This window comes from Numenius arquata, chromosome 4, assembly GCF_964106895.1.
Source record: "Numenius arquata chromosome 4, bNumArq3.hap1.1, whole genome shotgun sequence".
Lineage (NCBI taxonomy): Eukaryota > Metazoa > Chordata > Aves > Charadriiformes > Scolopacidae > Numenius > Numenius arquata.
The window spans coordinates 64,646,968-64,667,147 of NC_133579.1; the positions used below are offsets into that span (position 1 = coordinate 64,646,968).

At 41.9% G+C, this 20,180-nt stretch overlaps 1 protein-coding gene across 1 annotated transcript in view; it reads right to left on the bottom strand.

The window, feature by feature from the left end:
• Nucleotides 1-20,180, bottom strand: part of JARID2 (jumonji and AT-rich interaction domain containing 2) — a 224,916-nt gene that overhangs the window by 12,594 nt on the left and 192,142 nt on the right. Inside the window, exons 7-14 of the mRNA XM_074146241.1 lie at nt 17,182-18,199; nt 12,503-13,002; nt 7,834-7,926; nt 7,275-7,393; nt 7,042-7,112; nt 6,085-6,199; nt 1,922-2,027; nt 870-1,052 (exon numbers count right to left, since the gene is read on the bottom strand). Of these exons, the coding sequence (XP_074002342.1) occupies nt 870-1,052; nt 1,922-2,027; nt 6,085-6,199; nt 7,042-7,112; nt 7,275-7,393; nt 7,834-7,926; nt 12,503-13,002; nt 17,182-18,199 (2,205 nt within the window). The remainder of the gene's footprint in view (nt 1-869; nt 1,053-1,921; nt 2,028-6,084; nt 6,200-7,041; nt 7,113-7,274; nt 7,394-7,833; nt 7,927-12,502; nt 13,003-17,181; nt 18,200-20,180) is intronic.

Here is a 20,180-nt window from a genome sequence, read left to right on the forward strand (position 1 = left end):
AAGTTAATATACAGTTAGTATAACCAGGCTGGAAGAATTCCGTTAACCCTAAAGAACCAAAACCTATCTGTGGATATATTACATTTAATTACTTACTAACCACTTGGTCTGAAGCTGTAAATGATAATTTACTGGTGACTTAGCTATAAAACACTACCAAAACAGCGTCTGGAACCCATAGTGTATTTGAGGAGGCTGGGAATACAATGAGTGACACGTATTCTTTGTCCAAGAACAGAGAAATGTAGCCAAAATCATGATGATTGGGCAATTCACCTGTTTGTTTCTTTGGACACCTGCCTCAGTTGTGTGAGAAGGGAATGGGAAGTTGGTTTTATTTACAGCTTACTATGGGATGGGCTGGCCAGTGAACCTAGGGATTTTCAAGTCGATTAAAATTGAAATTGCCCTGATGAACAGCTTTTCCTGAATGAAGGGGCAGAGAAAGACAAGCAATACGCCGTGAGTATTAATTGACTCTGCCTATCATAGGAGCTAACAAGCACAGTTATTCAGATATTTGCACCTGAGATTCTAATGTTTCTAGAAAACACTTAGAAAAAAATTAGTAAGCATAATACAATATATTATTAGCTCTGAAGGGATTTTTGAAAAGCTTCCTCGCAAACTGGTCTGCAGGCATGACAATCTTCTGAATTTTTCAAATATACAGAAGTTTTTAGCTATCAATTTGAAAACACTTGATCGTCTTATGCCTTGCAGAAGTTTTTCCTTTGTTTATTGAATAGTCCACAAAAATAGACGTAGTTGCACTAGTCTCACAATATTATCAATCCTGGAATGTCTGGTTTGCTGTCGTTTTAGATGGCAGGGCCGTGAATCCATTTTAACTCCTTTTCTCAACTTACCTTGGCTGTTTTAAAACCCATACTTGTCCACTGGGTGGTAGCAAAGTGCACTGTTTCAGAAACACTATAGCCACAACACACTTTAGACACAAAGGATCCAGGAAAACAGACAACAAACTGCCCGCTCTGCTGTACAGTACGGTGCACCCTGATCCCCTCCTTACACAAGATTTCTGGGGAGATCTAGAAAGACACAAAAGCAAAACAAAAAAATGGGGGAAAAAAAAAAAAAAAAAGAAGAAAAAATAATCAGAACTTTGTTTTACAGTTAGATCCCCATCCTTGCTGGGTACTGCCACATGCTACTACACAGAAAAGCTGTGCTCTGCTAACAGCTCAGCTCTGTTTGCTTTCTCTCTTCCCTCTGCACATGCTGAAGCTTAGTGTTTGGAGTGAGAATTACAGAAGTGGCTCTTTTGAAACCAACGGTTTAAACTTTCACTTGCCAAACAATCTCAAACACAAAGCCTCAAAACAATACTATCTACTACTTCAGAAAGTAATGCCAGTTGTTCAGTTTTCCATCCAAATCTTTTCAGACTTGGCATTGAATTCACCTGACTACTGCACTTCTGTTAGAGAGGTTAATGGGGATAGCTGAGGCAGTTTCTTAGGTTGTGGGCTCCCAAATTTACACTTCAATGCACTAAATAGAAATTGTTATCCAAAAAATAAACAAGGGAGACAAAAATATTTTGAAATCCTTTGAAGGTTTAGGCTTCTCATATCCACGTTGGCATCATAAAATGTCAATCATGGCAGATTAATTGATTGCAAAACACTCCCTTTGTGGGGTTAAATACATTATGAACAGCATTAAAAATGGACGTTTATTGCACTGCCACATTTAATTTTATTTCAACATTTTAACATGTGAGCCTTGTTAGAAAAATGTCAAGTGGGTAAATACTCCAAGTAGAAAGTAGCCGGATTCTAACAACAGCCTCTGCCTCACTGTAGTGCAAGACAAAACCAAATAAATCCCCAAACAACCAGCCTTCTGATTAGCCTCGGGTTCCCAAATGGGAATACCTCTCCCAGTATTAACCTACCATTACATTACTTTCAAGCATTTCCAGCCCTGGAGTGCCATTGGCTTGCAGCAGGGTATGTACCACATCATCAAGTTTGTTCTCCTCCGCAGCAGGAATGCAATACCTGTTGTTTTGTCAGAGGAAAAAAGAAAGATTTACTGCGGAGTAAATAACGGTCCACAGCTACGCAGTAACAAGCAGTTCAGACCAGGACATTGATTAAAAGAAAGAAATTAAACACAGGTTTTCCCACACAGTTCTTTCTGGCAAAACACTGAGGATTCATGGAAAGTTGTTTATTTAGACTCAGTTTTATGGTGTTCAATTGATGCCGAAGAACACAAAATCCCCAAAACAAAAATGTGAAAACTCAGTGCTCTGCAGAATCAGAGGAGAGAAATCAGCAAAAGAATGATGTTCATTTTAATGGCACCCAAACAGCTTATTATGGGCTGAAGTTTGCATCTATGAGCACCAATAGATGTTCTGTTATCTTTATCCTAAATGGTTATATTTATTACCTGTGCATTAGCCAAAGGACTTTTTTATTTAATAACATTTTCTGTTCATAATAATCAAGAAACCACAAACCACCTTTACTGCTAGTATACAAAGTAGCCTAAGACCTTCTTGTCTTGCTTGCTAAACAAATCCCACATCACCCTTCTCCCTTGCAATAAAAGAAAGATCTGACTAAGAGCAGCCAAAGCAGCAAGAGAGATTTCAAACACTGCTGGGTATATGCTGAGCTGCACATCGCCCTCTCCTTTAGAAGCAGGTGTCCTCTCTGTGCTCACTGCCAGCAGTGCTCCCTATGCAGAAGTGACATGAAATAATGTAGGAGTCTCAGGTCTTAGCTTCATACACCCAGAGAGCTGCTATTTTGCTGGATGTGGGGAGGCGATATGGTGACAATTAGCAGCTGCTCTTGTTTGCACCCTGCCCGAAGGGTAATGGTTTATGTCCACCCAGGAGATACCTGTTCCCAAGATCTGGTAGTTGATACCTAATGAACTGAGCAGCACAGCTTGGTGGGAAACACAGTGCAAATCCTGGGATTCCCAAACCTGTCTTCAGTTGCTGCCATGCTGGGCGTTACCTGTGACATTACTTTATTTGCATTTGTTACACTCAGGCAAAGAAAAAGCATCTCCAGATTTATAATGACTTATCTCAGTTCACATTAAGCAAAGAGCCCTCAAGCTGGAGCCCATCCACGCCCATGTCAGACAAATACCCTCACACACATACAGATGTTTTTCTAAACCTGGCAACAAGAGAAAGAATCTGGACAGATTTTGGGGAAAGGGTGCAGTTTTCCTGTCATCCATCCTGTCTCTCCACCAATTCCATAAAGTGTTCTGCTGGCCTTACAGACCTTGTCAGGATATTAGCTTATAACATGCACTAATACTAACTCCGTATGCATCACACAGTTATCCGGCTGGATTGGTCTGTAGGAGGCTGTACTTGCTATGATTTGAACATGTCATTACTGTTCACTGTACTGATGATGACTTTGGTTTGTAAGAACCAGAAAAGATGACAATATCTACTTGTACAGCTAATTGTAGCCACAATAAGGGCTCTAATGAAGTGGTTACCCAGATGTACGTAAGACTGACTCTTTACATCCATATTGAGAATTATTAGGACCTTGCTAAGAAATCCTAGGGTTATAGAGGGGTGAAGTGGAAGAACCTCATCTTGATAGGGATCAAGTCCCAACAGCAATTTTCAATGCACGCTGTGAATCAAATTCTCTGCAGTACCTGCACTGCTGGCAGTGACAGCTGCTGAACAGCTGCACGTGTGTAGAGTATTACTCCAGTTACACTAGAACTCACTCACAATTCTTCATGTACCTATAAAAATGGGAAGTGAGCAGCAGCATAGACTTCCAAGTGTCTTGGGCAGAACAAGATTTTCTTCTTTAAATAGGCACTGAGGATCCTTCCTGAATAAAAAGATTAAGTCACTGACCTCTGCCCTGCATGAAAATAGAGTTCTCCTGAGCTTCCTCTTCAGGAGGTTATCTGAGAGATTAGACAGTGACTTGAGCAATCTACAGGTAAATGAAGCACCACTGATTTTAGCACCACAGGGATCCATCCTCGGAAGAGAAGAATTCTGGATGCTGAATGGACTTGGCAAAACAGAGAAGAGCTTTGGTGCCCAGTTGCCTGCTTTGTTATCACTGAAGCATTCTGTCAGGTTCTCACACAATGCTGTCAGGGCTACTCCAGAAATTACTCCAGACCTAGAGTTATTAAATTACTCTTTTCCTCAATAAAGTTGGGTACTTTATTGCAATATTAAAAGTTGTAATGAGGTCATAATGCATATTAGCCTGACACTTCAGTCTGGCAGCCTTGCTGAAGAATAGCTTTTATAGATAAAGGTGTTTTACTTCTTCCTTCTTAGGAGCTATTCCTGCTTATACCCATGTTTCATCATGGCAATCATCACAAGTACACCTGAAGCTATGTATGTGTATAAGTAAGCCCATCAAGAAAAAAACAAATAGCTTCTTTGGTTTTGTTCTTGTTGACTTGGAAAAACAAAAAGAGTAGCCTTCCCTAAAACTCTGGCTGGCTGCATTCAAGTCTCTTCAATCCCAAAAGGCACGTGTTTTGACATGCACAGTACGAAAAGTGGCCTCAGAACTTAATTACGGGATTCCTGAATGTCTTCCATTTGGAATTTACTGTCATTTAAGACTAGATGAATGTCATAGAGAGAAACAGACTCACCTAAGGTTGAGGACAATGTCGTTTCCTTAGCAATTTGTTCTGATAGTATATTATTATAAAAGATTACAGATTCCCGATTCACAGAAGAGGGGGAAAAGCCATGAAATGCCCATGACAGAAAGTGACAGAAACTCCCAGGTCTGCAGCATAATCCAGTGTTTACCTTTACCTCTTGGTATGATCACAAACATTTCTCCAACTTAAAATATTTAGAGAGAGCAGGAGCTCCTGCTTTTATTGTTTCCTCCAAGATTTCAAATCCTTTTTCTGGGCCACATGCTTTCCCAGTGACAGCTGGGTCAGTGCCACTGACATCAGCGCCAGCTAAGAAATATGGGAGTTAAAGAGCTGAAGTACACACTTTGCAGGTGAATGAAATGCACTTGACGCTGCCACTGACACCACGGGGACTCCTAGATGCAAAGGGATTCCTGCAGGCCTTCCCCCATCACACAACACAAGGAGCCAAAGGCTTCCGTAGCTCAGGGTTCAAAAGGGGAACTGCTGAAAGGGAAAGAGCTTTTCACCTTTGCAGGGTGGCACCATTTAAACAACTTTACTTTTCCATTTATTGCATTTTCTCTGATCAAGAAACACAGTTACATTGCCTGTCATTCATCGTTCTCACTGATGATCCCTTGGGTAGTAACACCAATATCCCAGGAACCTGGCAGAAAGGCACGTGATGTGCCAGCAGCACCTCCTTCCTCTAATCCCTCCATCAGCTATTGTACTTCCATTGCAACCCAACTCATCACCGTGTGTAGCAGCATGTAGGCACTGAATTCAGGAAGGATTCACCATGTCCAAATCCACCGATAAACTGAGTGTTAAGTCTATTTGCATGAAGTGTCTACAAAATATGAAATGTAGCTAGCAGCTAACTGGTGATGTCCGTGGTGAGACACTGGAATGATGTGTATAATCATATTAAAAATGATAAAGAAAAAAATTCATATGAGAGAAAAGACTAGGGATCTGGTAGATACAGAGTTCAAGATATTTTGCATAAAATAAGAAAGCAGTGCCTACTTAGAGCATGGGTTCAATCATTTTACAAGTGACAATATGGAGCTAGATTGCCAAGCGTGTCTTCGTCAGCCCAAGGAAAGCCTACCTTGACTAGCTGTCATTTGGCTTCCATGTCATGAAAACTTTCCATAGATTAAACCCTATCTCAAGCAGAAACGGTTTATTGCTAAATAGCTCAGAATACAGTGTGGAAGAAAGTGAAACTCTTCTTCCAGGAAATGGTGTTTTGTCACCTAAGTTTATGCTACATTTTACCACTAAAACTGTAATCACATGCACGGGACCTTCTAGGCGATATTCATTCATGCAAAAGGTCCAACACAAGCTGCTGTTAACACCAGCCTACAGACAGCCACCGCGGAGAACGTGAAGAAAACAAAACACAGAAGTACCTACCAAATGCAATCAGCACCAGTGTGTAAGTAGTCAATGTATGGAAGGTGATTTTGGTCTCGAGACCAGCATGAGGTAGAAAAGACCATGCCAATATTTAGCCAAGGAATTGTCACTCCTAAAACAGAGATTAAAAATGAGTTTTGAGTAACTGCAGTTTCTAATTAAAAGAGGGTTTGAGAGGGCACTTCAGTTGAAAATGTTGTTCTACCTGCAAGCTGACCCTTAAGTTTTAAGTCTTCCTACCAGAGTGAAATAATTCATAAAGTATCTAACAAATTCAGCATTTTCCACTAACAAAATATCTACTAGCACATTACAGCACCCCTGAACATAATTGTTTTGTAATAGCTGTAAAAACTCTTGATTCTTTAGAGAATTTACAAATACCCATAATTCAAGTTCAATGCCATTGATCAGTGGAGGTTGCTTCATGTCGTGAAGTGTACATGTACTTGTAAACAGGGATCCTGTTTCTCGGCTGGTTTGTTCAGACTCAGCACCTGCACAGGAGACTGAATTATGCTTTCAGATAGTGTTTCCACCAGTAAATTGCAATGGCACATATGCAGCTGGAGCATTCGTGACAATTCACCTAGAAAACTCGTGTGCTGCTTTGTCCAGTGCTACAGATTAGATTTACAAGTAAAGAAGTTGCACGGCTCTGTCCTTTATCACCCTGACACAAAGGAAGAACACTGATGTACTGGTAACAACAGAAAGGGATACGTCCAGTATAACTGGTTCCTCCCAGGGTATACAGTCTCAACTATTCATTAATTCTTTATCTGCACACCTGCCTTCATCCCTTTAAATGCCTCCTGCTACATACAACCGCGTGTCTGCCTGGTCGGCTGGCGAACAGAGGGGCTGGAAAGAGGAAGAAGACTTTGGTGACTACAGCACCACATTTAGAGGACACTTACAGCTGCTGGAAACATAGAAAAGAGACTTGCTTACCAGGCACAGCACCAAGATGTCGCAGGATGGATCCTGTATTATTAGGAAGGACTGTGAGGTTCCACCCATGCCTGTTTCAGGGGTGACACAGAGGCAGAAACATGTCAGTGCATATTCCCGGTGCCACCATCCCCAGTGCCAAGTTGCCCTGCCAGCCTCGCGCCCCCACCTCCACGCAGCACAATGGGGCGGCTGGCATGAGTCGACAAAGTGGGCGGATTTGGTGATCTTACCTTGAAAATGGTTCAGATTTTCCCACGGGAAAGCCGCTCCCGTGGGTGTTGGTATCTACTTTTCCACAATGCACTGCTACGTGGCAATCTTTCTGTTCCACTATCCGCCAGTATTCTTGCTGTGGTAAAAGAAAGCGGTAATGCATCTTTAATTCACCAAACAAGGTATCACTCATTAAAATATAAACCCAAGAAATTTACAGGGCTTTCATGACCTCAATGTAATTTGACATAAAGCGCTGCTTAAAAATAAGAATATAAATACTTAAAAGTAACAATGAATTAGGAAGACAGAATTTAGATCCTCTTGGCTCTTGTGCTTCAGCACATGACAGATTAATACTTCTTTCTCTCCCTCAGGTGCATCAACACCTTTATTAAAAATGTCGAAAAATTTTAAAAGGAAGAATCAGTACCATGTCTATCTAACCATTTATTTTTCTCCCATGCTAGACAGCCTTAAACTGCTTATGGTAATGCCTGAATGTCAACTATACCGAATCCCCATACTCAAATCCCCTGAAATAAAAGCTTTTACCACGCCTTGTCTTGGCCTCACCTCTACTTCAGCTACTGTAGGCTCCTTCGTGAAGCACATGTTCATGATGTTTCTTGCTGTTCGGTAGAAGGTTGTTAAAGAAACAGACCTACCCTGTGGAAAAAGAAAATAGAATTAAAAGTGAAAATAAAAAAAAAAACGTGCCTCCATTCCCTCTGGCCTCACTCTTTTCCTTACATGCTCAATCCAAGATCGCTTATAGGGAGAAAGAAGACAATGTCTCCAGAACGCATGTGGGTCTAAAGCTCATTTCTCATCTGAGGGGAAAATACCTCAAAAGACACAGAAATTTAATCACATCAACTCACCAAACCAACCATCTAAAAGGTCAACTGAATGTTCCCAGCAGGCCATTTACACTGCTTTGTCCAGCATGATGCTCTGTGTTTGATAAATACAGAAGATGGACATGGCCCAGCTTTCTATGACAGGTTGCAAAGGACCCAGAGAAGGCAACCTACCTGCATTTTATAATCAAATCCAATAGGTGATCAAAGGACCATGTGGCTATGCTTTTTACACACAGAGAAACAGGTGAAAAAGACTTTGGAAATTGAAAGAAACATTCAGCATCAAACTAGTATTGTATGTGATGGAAAGGGGTCACAAAAAGTAGAGTTTACCAAGATTACTGTAATCACCTGCTTACAAAAACTAGTTATGCTCAATTCAATAAAAGCAGTTCAAATGCAAGGAACCAGGACTTGTTATTACAAGGCTGAAAAAAGTAAAACACAGTAAAATTGCTAAATGAGTGCACTCTTTCTTGGCAGTGCTGCAGGAGCTGTACGAGAAGAGGGTCTGAGTTGGTTTTCTCTTCTTGAGCTATACCTAAGTTTCTGGACATCTGCCTTCACACATACCTATAACACAGATGCTCTGGGAAGCACCCTCTGAAGGCAGAAGCGTGACAAGGCACTTGTTCCTTTCAGCCCAGACATACTGGTATGCCCAGAGAGGGACATCCCTATCGCCTTCTCTGCTCCAAGGCAGAAGAGACACCCTGGGAAGCTGCGAGCCACGAGAGCTGGCAGGTGCCACACTAGCTGCTGTGGCCATACTGGTTTGTGGCCATCGCTGCCAGCAGAGACTAGCATTACTCTGCAAACATAAAGTTGAAAATATCTTTGTCCCCTCGCCAGATCTACCGCTCCTTCCTCTAACTCCCATCATGTCCACTGGTTGCCCATCTGAGGAACCACAGACTTAAAAACTCCACATAAACAAATGTTTTATTACGTGGACTATTACCTTTCTAGTTTTCCAACTATGAAACAGATCTGCCAAATCACCTCAGCCTTTTCTTGTGTTTAAGAACTATGACCAAGAGTAAACTAGAAACAACTATACAAGCAGCTTTTACCCCAGAGGCCAAGTCTATCACTTTGCAATGCTCCTACAGTTGTAACATTGTCACTTTTTAATTGAATGCAGCATAATTAGCTGTAACAAAAAAGTTTGTGAAATGCCCAGGGCGTGGGGCCCTCTAATTCCCATAAACTTCAGAGTTGGATGCTCTGTGATACAATAAGCAATTTCCTTCATCTTTTAATGCCCTCATGAATCATTTATTGAGGCAGCCTTTCACAATAAAACCTCTCGTAAAATGCAGGGCCTGCACCAAGTCGTCACACTTAAGCACAGACTTCATCCCTCACAAACCAACACAAGCTCTGCAGCAGCTTCCTCGTTTCACTTACTTCCCTCTTCCTCTCATCTTACACAGAAAAGCAAGAATATGGACTCATCTTCCAAGATTACCAACCGCATCTTTCCATTTTTCAGATAGGCAGCAAGCAAGAAAAAAGAAAGTGTAAAAACTGAACAGTTTAGCCCTTTAAAATTGCATATACCCATTTCTTCCTCTGTCAGGAATTTGGTATTTTTTCAGTCTCCTGAAAGTTGTAACTCAAATTAAACAGTTGAGGACTTTTTATTGTCTAATTCTGTTGGCTTGGGTTTGGTAGGTTGTTTTTAATCTGAGGGATCTCGTAAACTCAGAAAATAATTTAAAATGCCGTAATGGAGCATTTTAACCTGAACACAAAATGAACTGCTGAAGAGTAAAATACATTTTTCAATGCCCTCACAAATGTCTTAACAGTTCGACAACTGGGAGCTTCAAGCTACTAAGCACAGTCTCTGTTTCTGTGACAATACAAGAGAGGAAGGTTTAAGGGACAGAATTTCCTCTCCTAATTCTTCTCCATGGCCTCTGTGGCGGCCACGAGAGCCGACTCAGAGCATCACCACCACCAAGCCTGCAGGGAAGGCACGGAAAAGGACACTGCAATGCTATGAATCTTAAAGACATTAAAGGAACCATAAAAATGAACAGAAAATAGGGATTTCACAATAGTCACAGGCGGGAAGGAGGGACTCCTGTTAAGCCGAATCCAAAAATGCCAAGTCCCCAGCTGAAGAGAGCTCAGCACGGGATTTCCGGGACAGTTTCATGTGAGGGCTGGCAAAACTTGCATTGGTGATTTCTTTTGCATGTCCCTGTAATGGGTCTGCTAATAAGCCTTCAGTTTGTTCTGTATGGAAACAAATGCTGTTTTCAGGCAGCTGCAGTACAGATTTTAAAAATATTTTCAGAGCTAAAACTGGGGAAAGAAGAGAAGAGTGAAAATCTTGCAGCAGATCCTTCTTTGATGACAGCAGTTAACTTCACATACTTGCAAACGATGACATTTTATTAGTCAGGTAGAAAAGCCAGACATTTAGAGTAAAGAAAGCAAGCGCAGCAGCCTGCGGAACACGCTTAAAAGCACATCGGGCCTTACAGCCCGGAAAGGAGGAACACCGAAAATCATTTGGGAGCCCTGGAAGAAAGTCAGCCAAACACAAAGGTGATTTACTCTAACCTTGACATGCAATAAGGTGGTTACTGCTCCTAGAAGACTGGATGTCTCTTTCTAAAAACATGTTCCAGCTCAAGCACATGCTGACTGCAGAAATTACTCTGCAAAATCCTAAATGTATGGCCTCTTCATGGTCTGAAGCATAGAATTTATGGCCTAAACTGGACTACAGCCATATGATTATGATGTTCTCCTCCAGCCCTCAATCTATTGACCTGGGCATTTATCAAAGGGGTATGAGGTTTTCTTGGCTTTGTGTGTGTGTTTTATTTTTAATTAGGATTAGCAATTTTCTTTAGAAAGGAACTACTACAACCCCATCATCTGTGGAAACTCCAACATGACGACATGTTCCGTTAAACAAATATCATATTTTCTCAGAAACACATTAATAAGTAAAGAACACTCCCCCCTCCAGACATGCGCACAGAAGGATACCATCATTCCAGAAAAACAAAGAATGCAGTATTATAAGGGTTGTTTCATAAAATGCCATGAAGTACCCTCTGCTTAAATCTATAAGCCAGCACCACCTCACCTCAGTCTTATTCAAAAGCCTCAGCAGCCTCAGGCTGGTTACACTAGCTGCACTCTGCTTGCTTGCCATTTCTCATTTTTTAAGTCTGATCGGGATACTTATCACAATTCCCAATCTTGCTTTTTTGAGTTACTTTGTGTCTTTTAAACTTTAACTTGGGACTTGCCCTGGAAAAGAATATGGAGGTATTCCCCGCTAAGTTTAAGGTTGTTCAGACAGCAGTCAGGGTAAATTGTATCACATTTTTCATTTAACATCATTAAGCACAGGATACTAAGCAAAGAAATGCCACTTCACTATTCACAAATGCTGCTGTCATTAGATAAGCTTCTCTCCAACAGCAGCATGGCAAAGAGATTGCTTTCCAAAGGTGCGATTGAGGCCCGAGTCCTCAAATAATTCGGGCTGACAAATCATAACAGGCTGCAAAAGAAACCTGAAGCAAGCTTTTAAAGCTCGTCATAAACTCATGCAGTCCCTAAATAGCTTAACAATAAGCACTTTGGGCAATCTGGCTTCATTTCCTGGTGATGGATGCGAGATTGGAAGGGGAAGAACAGCATATTCCTTCACTGGGCACAGGCACTCGATATATTTCTTGTGAAGCCAGGCTACACAATTCAATGCAACTCAAAATTGCACTGCGAGTTGCCGTGCCAAGTCCTGCTCCAGAGTAGGAGACTGCCAAAGAAAATACAGTGAAAGAGTCAGCATTCCTTCATAAATAGATGTACTTGGTATGTGGAGGACTAAGCGTCCATGTGACTGTTCATGCTGAGCAAAATCTGGCATCGTGGATGAAAATACTGTTTGCATTTCAATTTGCCCTTTCCAAATGTAGTAGTATTTATAGTGATGTTAGTTTTGATGTGGAGCACTACTTCGCTCAACAAGAAACTTGCAAGAAGCAGGCATGAGAAAGCAGAACATTACTTTAAATGTCACTAGAAAATGAAAACAAAAAACTGCAAGGATAATTGGACAGGGCTATTCAGGGAACCTCTCACAAGGAGACCAAAGGGGGAAGAGTCCAGTGCATCTCGTTATGACAATAACACCTTCCAGCTTTTCCAGACATCCCACAAAAGCCAGGCAGGCTAAAGCCACCATACACCCCAGCTTCAATAGCCGCTGGCTGCGCTGACACCTTGGGGGTGGCACGGCAGCCCATCAGCTCCCCCAGATGGCTGGGTTTGCACCCGGATGCCACCCAGACAACAGCATCATCGGTTCTGCAAAACGAAATAGTCAGAGCCTGCCTCGTTACCTTGTATATACACTTGTGTAAGTCGCTAAGAACTCCCTCCTCCTCCTCCTCGTCCTCCTTCGTGGTCTCCTTTTCCTGAGCGAAGAGCCGCCGCCTGCCCGTCTTCAGTGGGACGTCGACTTCTTTTAACTTGTTGCGGAAGCCATTTTTGTGAACCACGCCATTGATGAGTCCGTTTTTGGGCTCAAACCGGGGCAAGGAATGGAACTTGTAGGCATTCTCTGAATGTCCCTCCAAAGGTCCTTTCCTCTTCTCCAAAATTTCCTTTTCCAGCAAGACTTCCTTCTCCAGTTTCTTGTGCTCCTCGGGGGAGAGGGAGTCATAGGAGAGCAAGTACTGGCAGTAGGCTTCTTGCAGCTTGGCCAGCCTGTCCTGTGCAGTTTTGGGGATGCGCAGCATGTCTGCCAGCTTGTTCCATTTCTTGAGGTCAGTCACTTGCTGCATCCCACCCATCTCGTTGATCAGCTGGACAAAGCAGGCCAGGTCGAGCTCACAGCCTCCTGGGGTCCACGTGCGCCGGGCAGCAGAGGAGGGGAAAGGGAAACACAGGAACGGATTAGGAAAGCTGCGGGCAGCTCACATCAAGCACGCTACCAGGCTGGGCACATACGGGACGTACCACCCATACAGCTCCGGTCACCTAGGCACCAGAGGAGGATTGTCTCTATCTCCTACACCTCCTGCTAAAGACAGGCACGCGCTGCTGCTTTGCTAGATTAATTTATTCAGCAGATCATATTTTGCTATTTGCAATAGCCTTCCCTACAGTTAAATTTGCTCTTCTCCTCGAGGTTCATTCCCTTCTCTTCTCAGAGCACCCCCAGCTATCTCCTGACACGTGTCCTTCCCCTGGTCATTATCCAGCGGTCAGGGAGATGAGAGCGGCCCAGCTCTTTAAAGGCCCGCACAATTCCACCCTCCCCTCGCCTGCCACCAGTCCCACGTCTGGTTTATACCAGAAAGAAGAAAACAAGCATCAAGATTGGTACTGGCAATCAAACATACAAGTACCGTCCTTTCTGGAGGTGAAATATTGAGTATCTAATGTCTGCACAACACCTTGAATACAGCTAGTATTTAAAAGGAGCACAGAAACATCATTAATTTCACTACAGGTAGAAAAATCCTTTAAAAAACCCAAGGGAGGTGGGGGGTTGTTTGGGGTTGGTGGCTGCAACTACATAAAAACATTTCAGACACATTATTCTTCCAGTTTAAGGCCATCCGTTTTTATACTCTGTTATGTTTTTGTATGTTTTAAGATGACTAGCAGATTTCACACTCCAGCCAAAAAACAAAAATGGAGGATTATACAAACTGCAGCATAAAAAGCAGCCAAATGGAAGAGGAACAATAAAAGAAACATCACAAATACACTCAAAGCACAGAAATAAATCATCAGTGGAAAGAGTGAAGAAATGGACCAAAGACCACCTACAATTCAACAGGGCACTGCTGAAGGAAAAAAGAGAATTAATACAAAACTTGCGTCAACATCGTTGCCGCCACAACGTCTCTCCTTCCCCTTTTTCTTTGAGAAAAGTAAAAAATAATTATGCCCTATGGTTTCAGAGCACTTAGAAATGCCATTATACAACAGAGAAGTGCAAGAAGTAGCGTTATGGTAAATATTTACTGTTGGACGCACAGCTACAGCATCTTAAGGGCCAGACATATCATCATGATTGCTACTGCATGTAGTATTATTAGCAATATTACTTTTTTCTAACTACCCTGTGCTGTATCTCGTACTCTTCATAGCTTATCCCAACTTTCCTTCTTCCCTCCGCTTTCCCCTCTTCCACTGCTTGTGGCAATCCAGTGCGGAGGGAGGCTCAGCAGCATAAACCTGTGTGCAGCATTTTGGGATGACAACGGTTGCGACGGAGGCAGAGCAGGGCCAGAGGCTGCTCACTGATGCTGCCTGCACAGCGCTGGGCAAAGGCCTGGAAAGAGGGGAGAGGTTTTTGGTTGCAGCCAAAAACAAGGGTAAAGCTTTGAGACAAGATTTGTCCAATTTAGTAATTTGAGGGGGGTGTCTAAATGGTTAAGTCTGGAAGCTGAGAAAAGGCCAGCAACATTGGAAAAAAAAAAAAACCAAATTTCAAAGGTTTTCATTCTTTCCTTTTTAATCTTCCCTACAAAATAGCTTTCAAGCTGGCCTATATTACAGGCTGTTACTTTTTTGGTCTAGTGTTTTGTATGCACAGTTCACAAATAAGCTGAAGGCATAATTTAAGATGGCTTTCCATCCCAATAGATTCAGCAACCTACATAAAGTTGAGTAACATACTATTAACTTTGAAAAAAGTATGGTCCAGGTTTAACATTATACGTGTTTTCCACTGCGACAAATGGTGCACACCCAGCTTAAGGTCCTAGTTTCAACACTGTGTATGAGCTATTTAAGAAATGTGATTTTCTCCTGCATCATGAATGATCCCTCATAATCGCTCTGCAATATTAGAGCTCGAGTAGCACATCATTCAGCCGGAGCCTCGCATATCTGGCAGATCCTCCATAGGGCCAGCTACAGCTAAGGTTTACAAAATGGTCTCAATTATAATTCCATTTCACACAGTCATAACTTTTGGAAGCATTTATATCTCAGGCTGATATTTTCCAGGATTGACTAAACATGTTGCTTCAACTTTCTTTAAGTTCCTTTGAGTTTTAACCCCATTTATAAGCACCTATAGCAAAATGGCTTAAGCAGGAGACTGAGCACGTTAGGCAGAAATAGCATCTGACTTTTTTTTAATTGTCTTAATTCCACTAAGTTAGGAGTATTTTTAAATTGCCTAGTGAGCAAGCTCATTTAAAAAAAAATAAATTGAATCTTCAGGTATGCATTTAATACCAAATGCTGGGACTACACAAATCCTTGGCAAAACTCCCACTTACTTCAATGGAAATGTGATTTGGCCCTGAAAGGAGGGTTATCTATGCGTGTCTAGGTAAGTAAGTGTGCATTTATCACCAGAGATTATTTTATACCTTTCCTGCTGGAATCAACAGATTTCTCATCTTTGTACACTGATGATCTCCAGCTTCTATTCTCCATTTTGTTTTTAATTTTAAACACAAGATAGGAAGGAAATTAACTGCAGAAAGGATACATAGGATCAAATTTTATAAGAGACCACTGTTTGCTCTGCTTATACGGCACCCAGCAGAATAGAATCCTTGCCTATTAATTAGGCTCTTAGGTGCTTAAATAATACAAATAATTAACAGTAATGCCATCTTAATGCCGAGTTAAGGTATTTCATTAAAAAGTTAACATTGTTCCACGAGCGTTAATCGAGCTGTCTTGCACATCTTCTTCTCTCTCTTGCCAATGTAAATTTAATTCATTATTCTTCTCTATTAGCATACAACCATTGCATACATTAGGCATACAAAATGTTCACTTATTGCTGCTTGAATGATTTTAATTTTCAGATTTCCTTGAACGTTTTTGCACGGCTACTGCAACACAGCACTAACCCTCATTCCTTCTCCTTAAATTCTGTCATTTTTCTGTTGCGCCCATTTTCTGCTGTTCACCATAAACTCTGCAATCTCTTTGTGTGCTTTTACGCATTCTCACTCACTTACCATATGCGATATAAAATAAAGTTAGGAAGTGATGAGGGGATGAGGGGAAGTGGGGGGGGGGGTGTGTGTATGTCTTGTGAACGGTTTAAACAGAAAAGCGTGTCCTTTAATCCAACTAGCAGGGATAGCTGCCTCTGATCGGATAATGCCTCAAAGGCAAAACTCTAGCCTCAAGTTGCAACGTGCAGGTCCTGTGAGCTCTGACTCAAAACACTTCAAAAACAAAGGGGAGGGCTAAGAGAAATTAAAACCACAAGTTTGTTACTATGTCATGGCTGAAAAGGCAGTAGAGACGGAGGTGGCTCCTTCAATAGTTCATTTGTATGCTGCTGTTGTCATGTTTTTACAAACTATTGTCACATTTTTGTCACGTGTCATATTTGACAGCAGACCATAAACCAAGAATCCTGTTAAATAAGTGATTCTCACTCAGGCATTAGCCCTGGCAGACACCTGCTGGGAGAAATAATGAAACCTCCATTTTGCAATCAACCACATTTTACTGCCTATTCTTGACACTTAATGGTTGTTAAATGTCAGCAGGTCACTGCAAATTTGTGATTTTAAGTGTCTGAGTACCCAAATAGAAGTCAGTTCCAAGATATTTTCTTTCCCCCTTGGTTAAATGCTTTTAGAGGAAGAGGGGGGAAAAATATTTGTCTTCAAGCTTGACAGCATTGCAACCTGTTTGGAGAACATCTTTGTAAAGGTCCAAAATACATTCTGAGGCAACGCTTAAACTGAGGCAATCAATACCTGCAGTTGTACTACGTCAAAAATAAACAGCAGGGAAATGAGAAGACCCTGAATTCTGGAGACCCAGACCCCACATAACATTTTTTTTTTTCCCCTGGGTGAAATAAAGAGCCAGCAGGAGGGAGGTGGCGATACACAGTCTCCCAGGAAAGCTCTCCAACAAGCTACCTGCATCGTGCCTGACCGATGGATAGAGAGAGATCCAGTGCTCTGCAGTGTTAATTGAACAGGGGTTCAGTTAAGCATAAAGGCAAAGTGAGCATAAAGTTGCATACGGATGCTAACAAGCAGCGGCAAAAGGCCAATGAAACCACAGCCCTTACCTATGAGTGGGAGTTCGTCCATGGTAATGCCCTGAGATTTGAGGTGCTTCTTGATACAGGCCAGCCGCTGCACGTTGGGTCCCCAGCGCCTGCCTAGCTTGTGTATGTGCTGAATCTGTGTCACAAACCGCATTTCATCATTTAGCTTGCACTCAGGTCTCCAGTCTGGAGGAGGAATCACCCTGCACATCCCATACTTCTCTACCTGAGCTCGGACTGACTCAATGTATATCAGTGGGTCATGAAATTCCTTGGTGGAGGGCCTAAGGATGGGAATCTCCCCCAGCATCCCCCACCCAGACTTACTACTGCCCTTTTCGTGCTTTCCCATTGAGTCTTGTGGCTTGTGCAAGGACTCCGCTTGAGAGGTAGAACGATTTTCACAGGAGGCATTTTCAGTTTTGCCATGTGCTTGTTTCCCTGGCGTACTCTTTCCAGCAGTGGCTCTTTTCGGCCTATTTCTTTCCAAACTCTTCTCTGGCACTTCCTTTTTAAGGTGTCCATTCAGCAAAGGCTTTTCTACAGCTGCCTTTTTGCTGGCAGCTTCTGCCAAGTTGACGGCCCCTTTCATTCTCTTGGTGGGCGACTGTATCTTGTCTATGTGGTTCATCTCTTCCAGCCTCCTCTTCGAATTGCGCAGACCCTCCCTTAACTGTCTCCCCACCTCCTTAGTGCATGTCTTTTGGTTCAACTTGCCATTGACTTTTACACCATTAACAGCGGTATTGTTAGACTTGGATGCTCCAAGGGATAGCACCTGTTTGCGGGTTTTTGCATTGCTACTTTCTATTTTCCCTGAGATTGTGTGGTTGACAGGTGAACTGGGTTTGTGGTGATTTAGTTTGGTTTCCTTGACCAGTTCTTTCTTGGCTTTGGTGTATGTGACAGTTCCCTTTGTCACTGTTGCAGTGTACTTCACAGTTTTGGACGGTGAAGGTCTGACTTCTCTCATCTTTTTGGCACTGGCTGCATTTGCACTCGGAGATGACATTCGAGTGATCCCGTTGACTTTAGAAACCTGCAATGCCAGGAGTGTTGCAGGGGGAGCAGAAGGAAGGAAACAGAAAACAAAAAAGTAAATTAATAAAGTTACCATTCAGCCACAGCATCCCAGTCGCTGGACAACCATATTCTGCAGTCCTGACTCCTGGCCCCTTCATACAATCTTCATGTAATGGTTTTCACCCAGGCAAGACGAGGGACTGGGCATTTATAATAAACAAAAAAAATATAAATATTATTTTTAAAAATGAACCAAAAAGTCCCCAGAAAGCCAATTTTGCTTTCGGAGGGTACGAAGCCTCTGGCATTAAGAAGGGTGAGGCCCCTTGCTTGCACTGCCCCCTTCCTTGTCTACCAGAAAGCCTGTTATGGCATCACAAAAGACAGCTAGTCTGATTTACAAACTAATACTTTCATTATCTCCTTTTCTGGCCCTCAGACACTCTCTCTCTCCCACCCAACTTCCCTTAAGCACACACAGAGTTCTCTACTTCTTAGCAGACAAACTAGCCACCATATACTACCTACCCTAACTGGAATGGGTGCATTTTACAAAAAAACCACACACTGAGACTAAAACCAGCCTCCTGTCTGTACATACATACATATAAAAAAAGAGATATTCAACACATTATGCACCCAACAGATCAGGACAGCCATGAAGGATCAAGTCTGTCATACATATTAAATCTGGGGAGGTATCTTGTTGCTGAAATCATTAATTTGAAATAAAAATGTATACAGTAGTTCAATGCATTTTTTTAAAGTTTGATATCTGGGCAGTTTTGCTGACACATTTTATTACATCACATTCATGACTAATGGGCTATTAATCTAGAATTGCTGGACTCCACTGCTTTCTGTAAGACGCTTAAACCCAGCTATGAAACTAAAATTTGTATTTTAACTATAAGACAGGTTAAGCACCAAAAGCAACCCTCAGCTTCTAAGGGAATTGGCATGGGTCAGCACTGCCAAGGCTAAGCTCTGCTACTAAGAAAGTGAAGTTCAAGTTTGAACCTCAAACAAATTCTAGCATTTAAACAGATTAAACATAGTTTTTTCACCTCCTTAAACTACTGTGAATGCAGAAAAACACATCCAAAAACCAGGAATATTGATAAAAGTGCTCGAAGTAAAAGCATACAGTACAATCAGTGCTCAGATGAATAACACCATTCCTTCAAAGTTATAATACCTTCCTGTGGATTTTCAAAAATACTTGCCAAATTAGTAACCACAGCAGCTTCTCTCAAATAAATGCAAGAATTGTAGTCACTTTAAAGTAGGCATAAAATTTCATAAAATAAGGATCAAATAGAGACTGAAAAGATCATGCTCTGGTCTTGCATTAAATGACTTGGGGAAGAGGAACTGGAACCTGGGGATTCTGTGTACACACAGACACGTATGTGTATCAACGCATTTACCATGCTTTTGTTTTTTCTCCTCTGTGCCCCAGAAGCTGAAGCAGGAGTAACACCCTTTTAAAACCCACCCATATTCTTGTTCTTCCTGTGCTTCCCAGGTAGAAACACTTTAGGAAAATCCAGTTAACTGATAATATGAGTTTTTACCTTAAGCTTTCCAAAGAAGTATGAGATATCATCTTGAAAGCAAACACTTGCTAACAGAGTTGCATTTACCCACTTCCCTTGAAATTTAGGCAGCACTCTGCATTTGAAATGGTGGCCTGTGTTTGACTTCTGCAGAACTGTTTCACGCCACAGGCCAGACACACGTAGAGAACTGCTGAGACATTGCCTCCTGCCTGCAGTAGTCAGAACAAGCATTGAACATCTCCGGCTTTATAAATAGCCAGGAACATTGATTACAGATTTCATCTAGACTAATAGGGACGAATTGATTGAGAACTGGGAGGGGAGGGGAATCTGGGTGACAGTGATCATGAAATGAGTTTTCAATTCTAAGATGTGACAATAGTACAGAAAGGACAACTGTCTTAAAAAAAAAAAAAAAAACTCAACAAAAAAAAA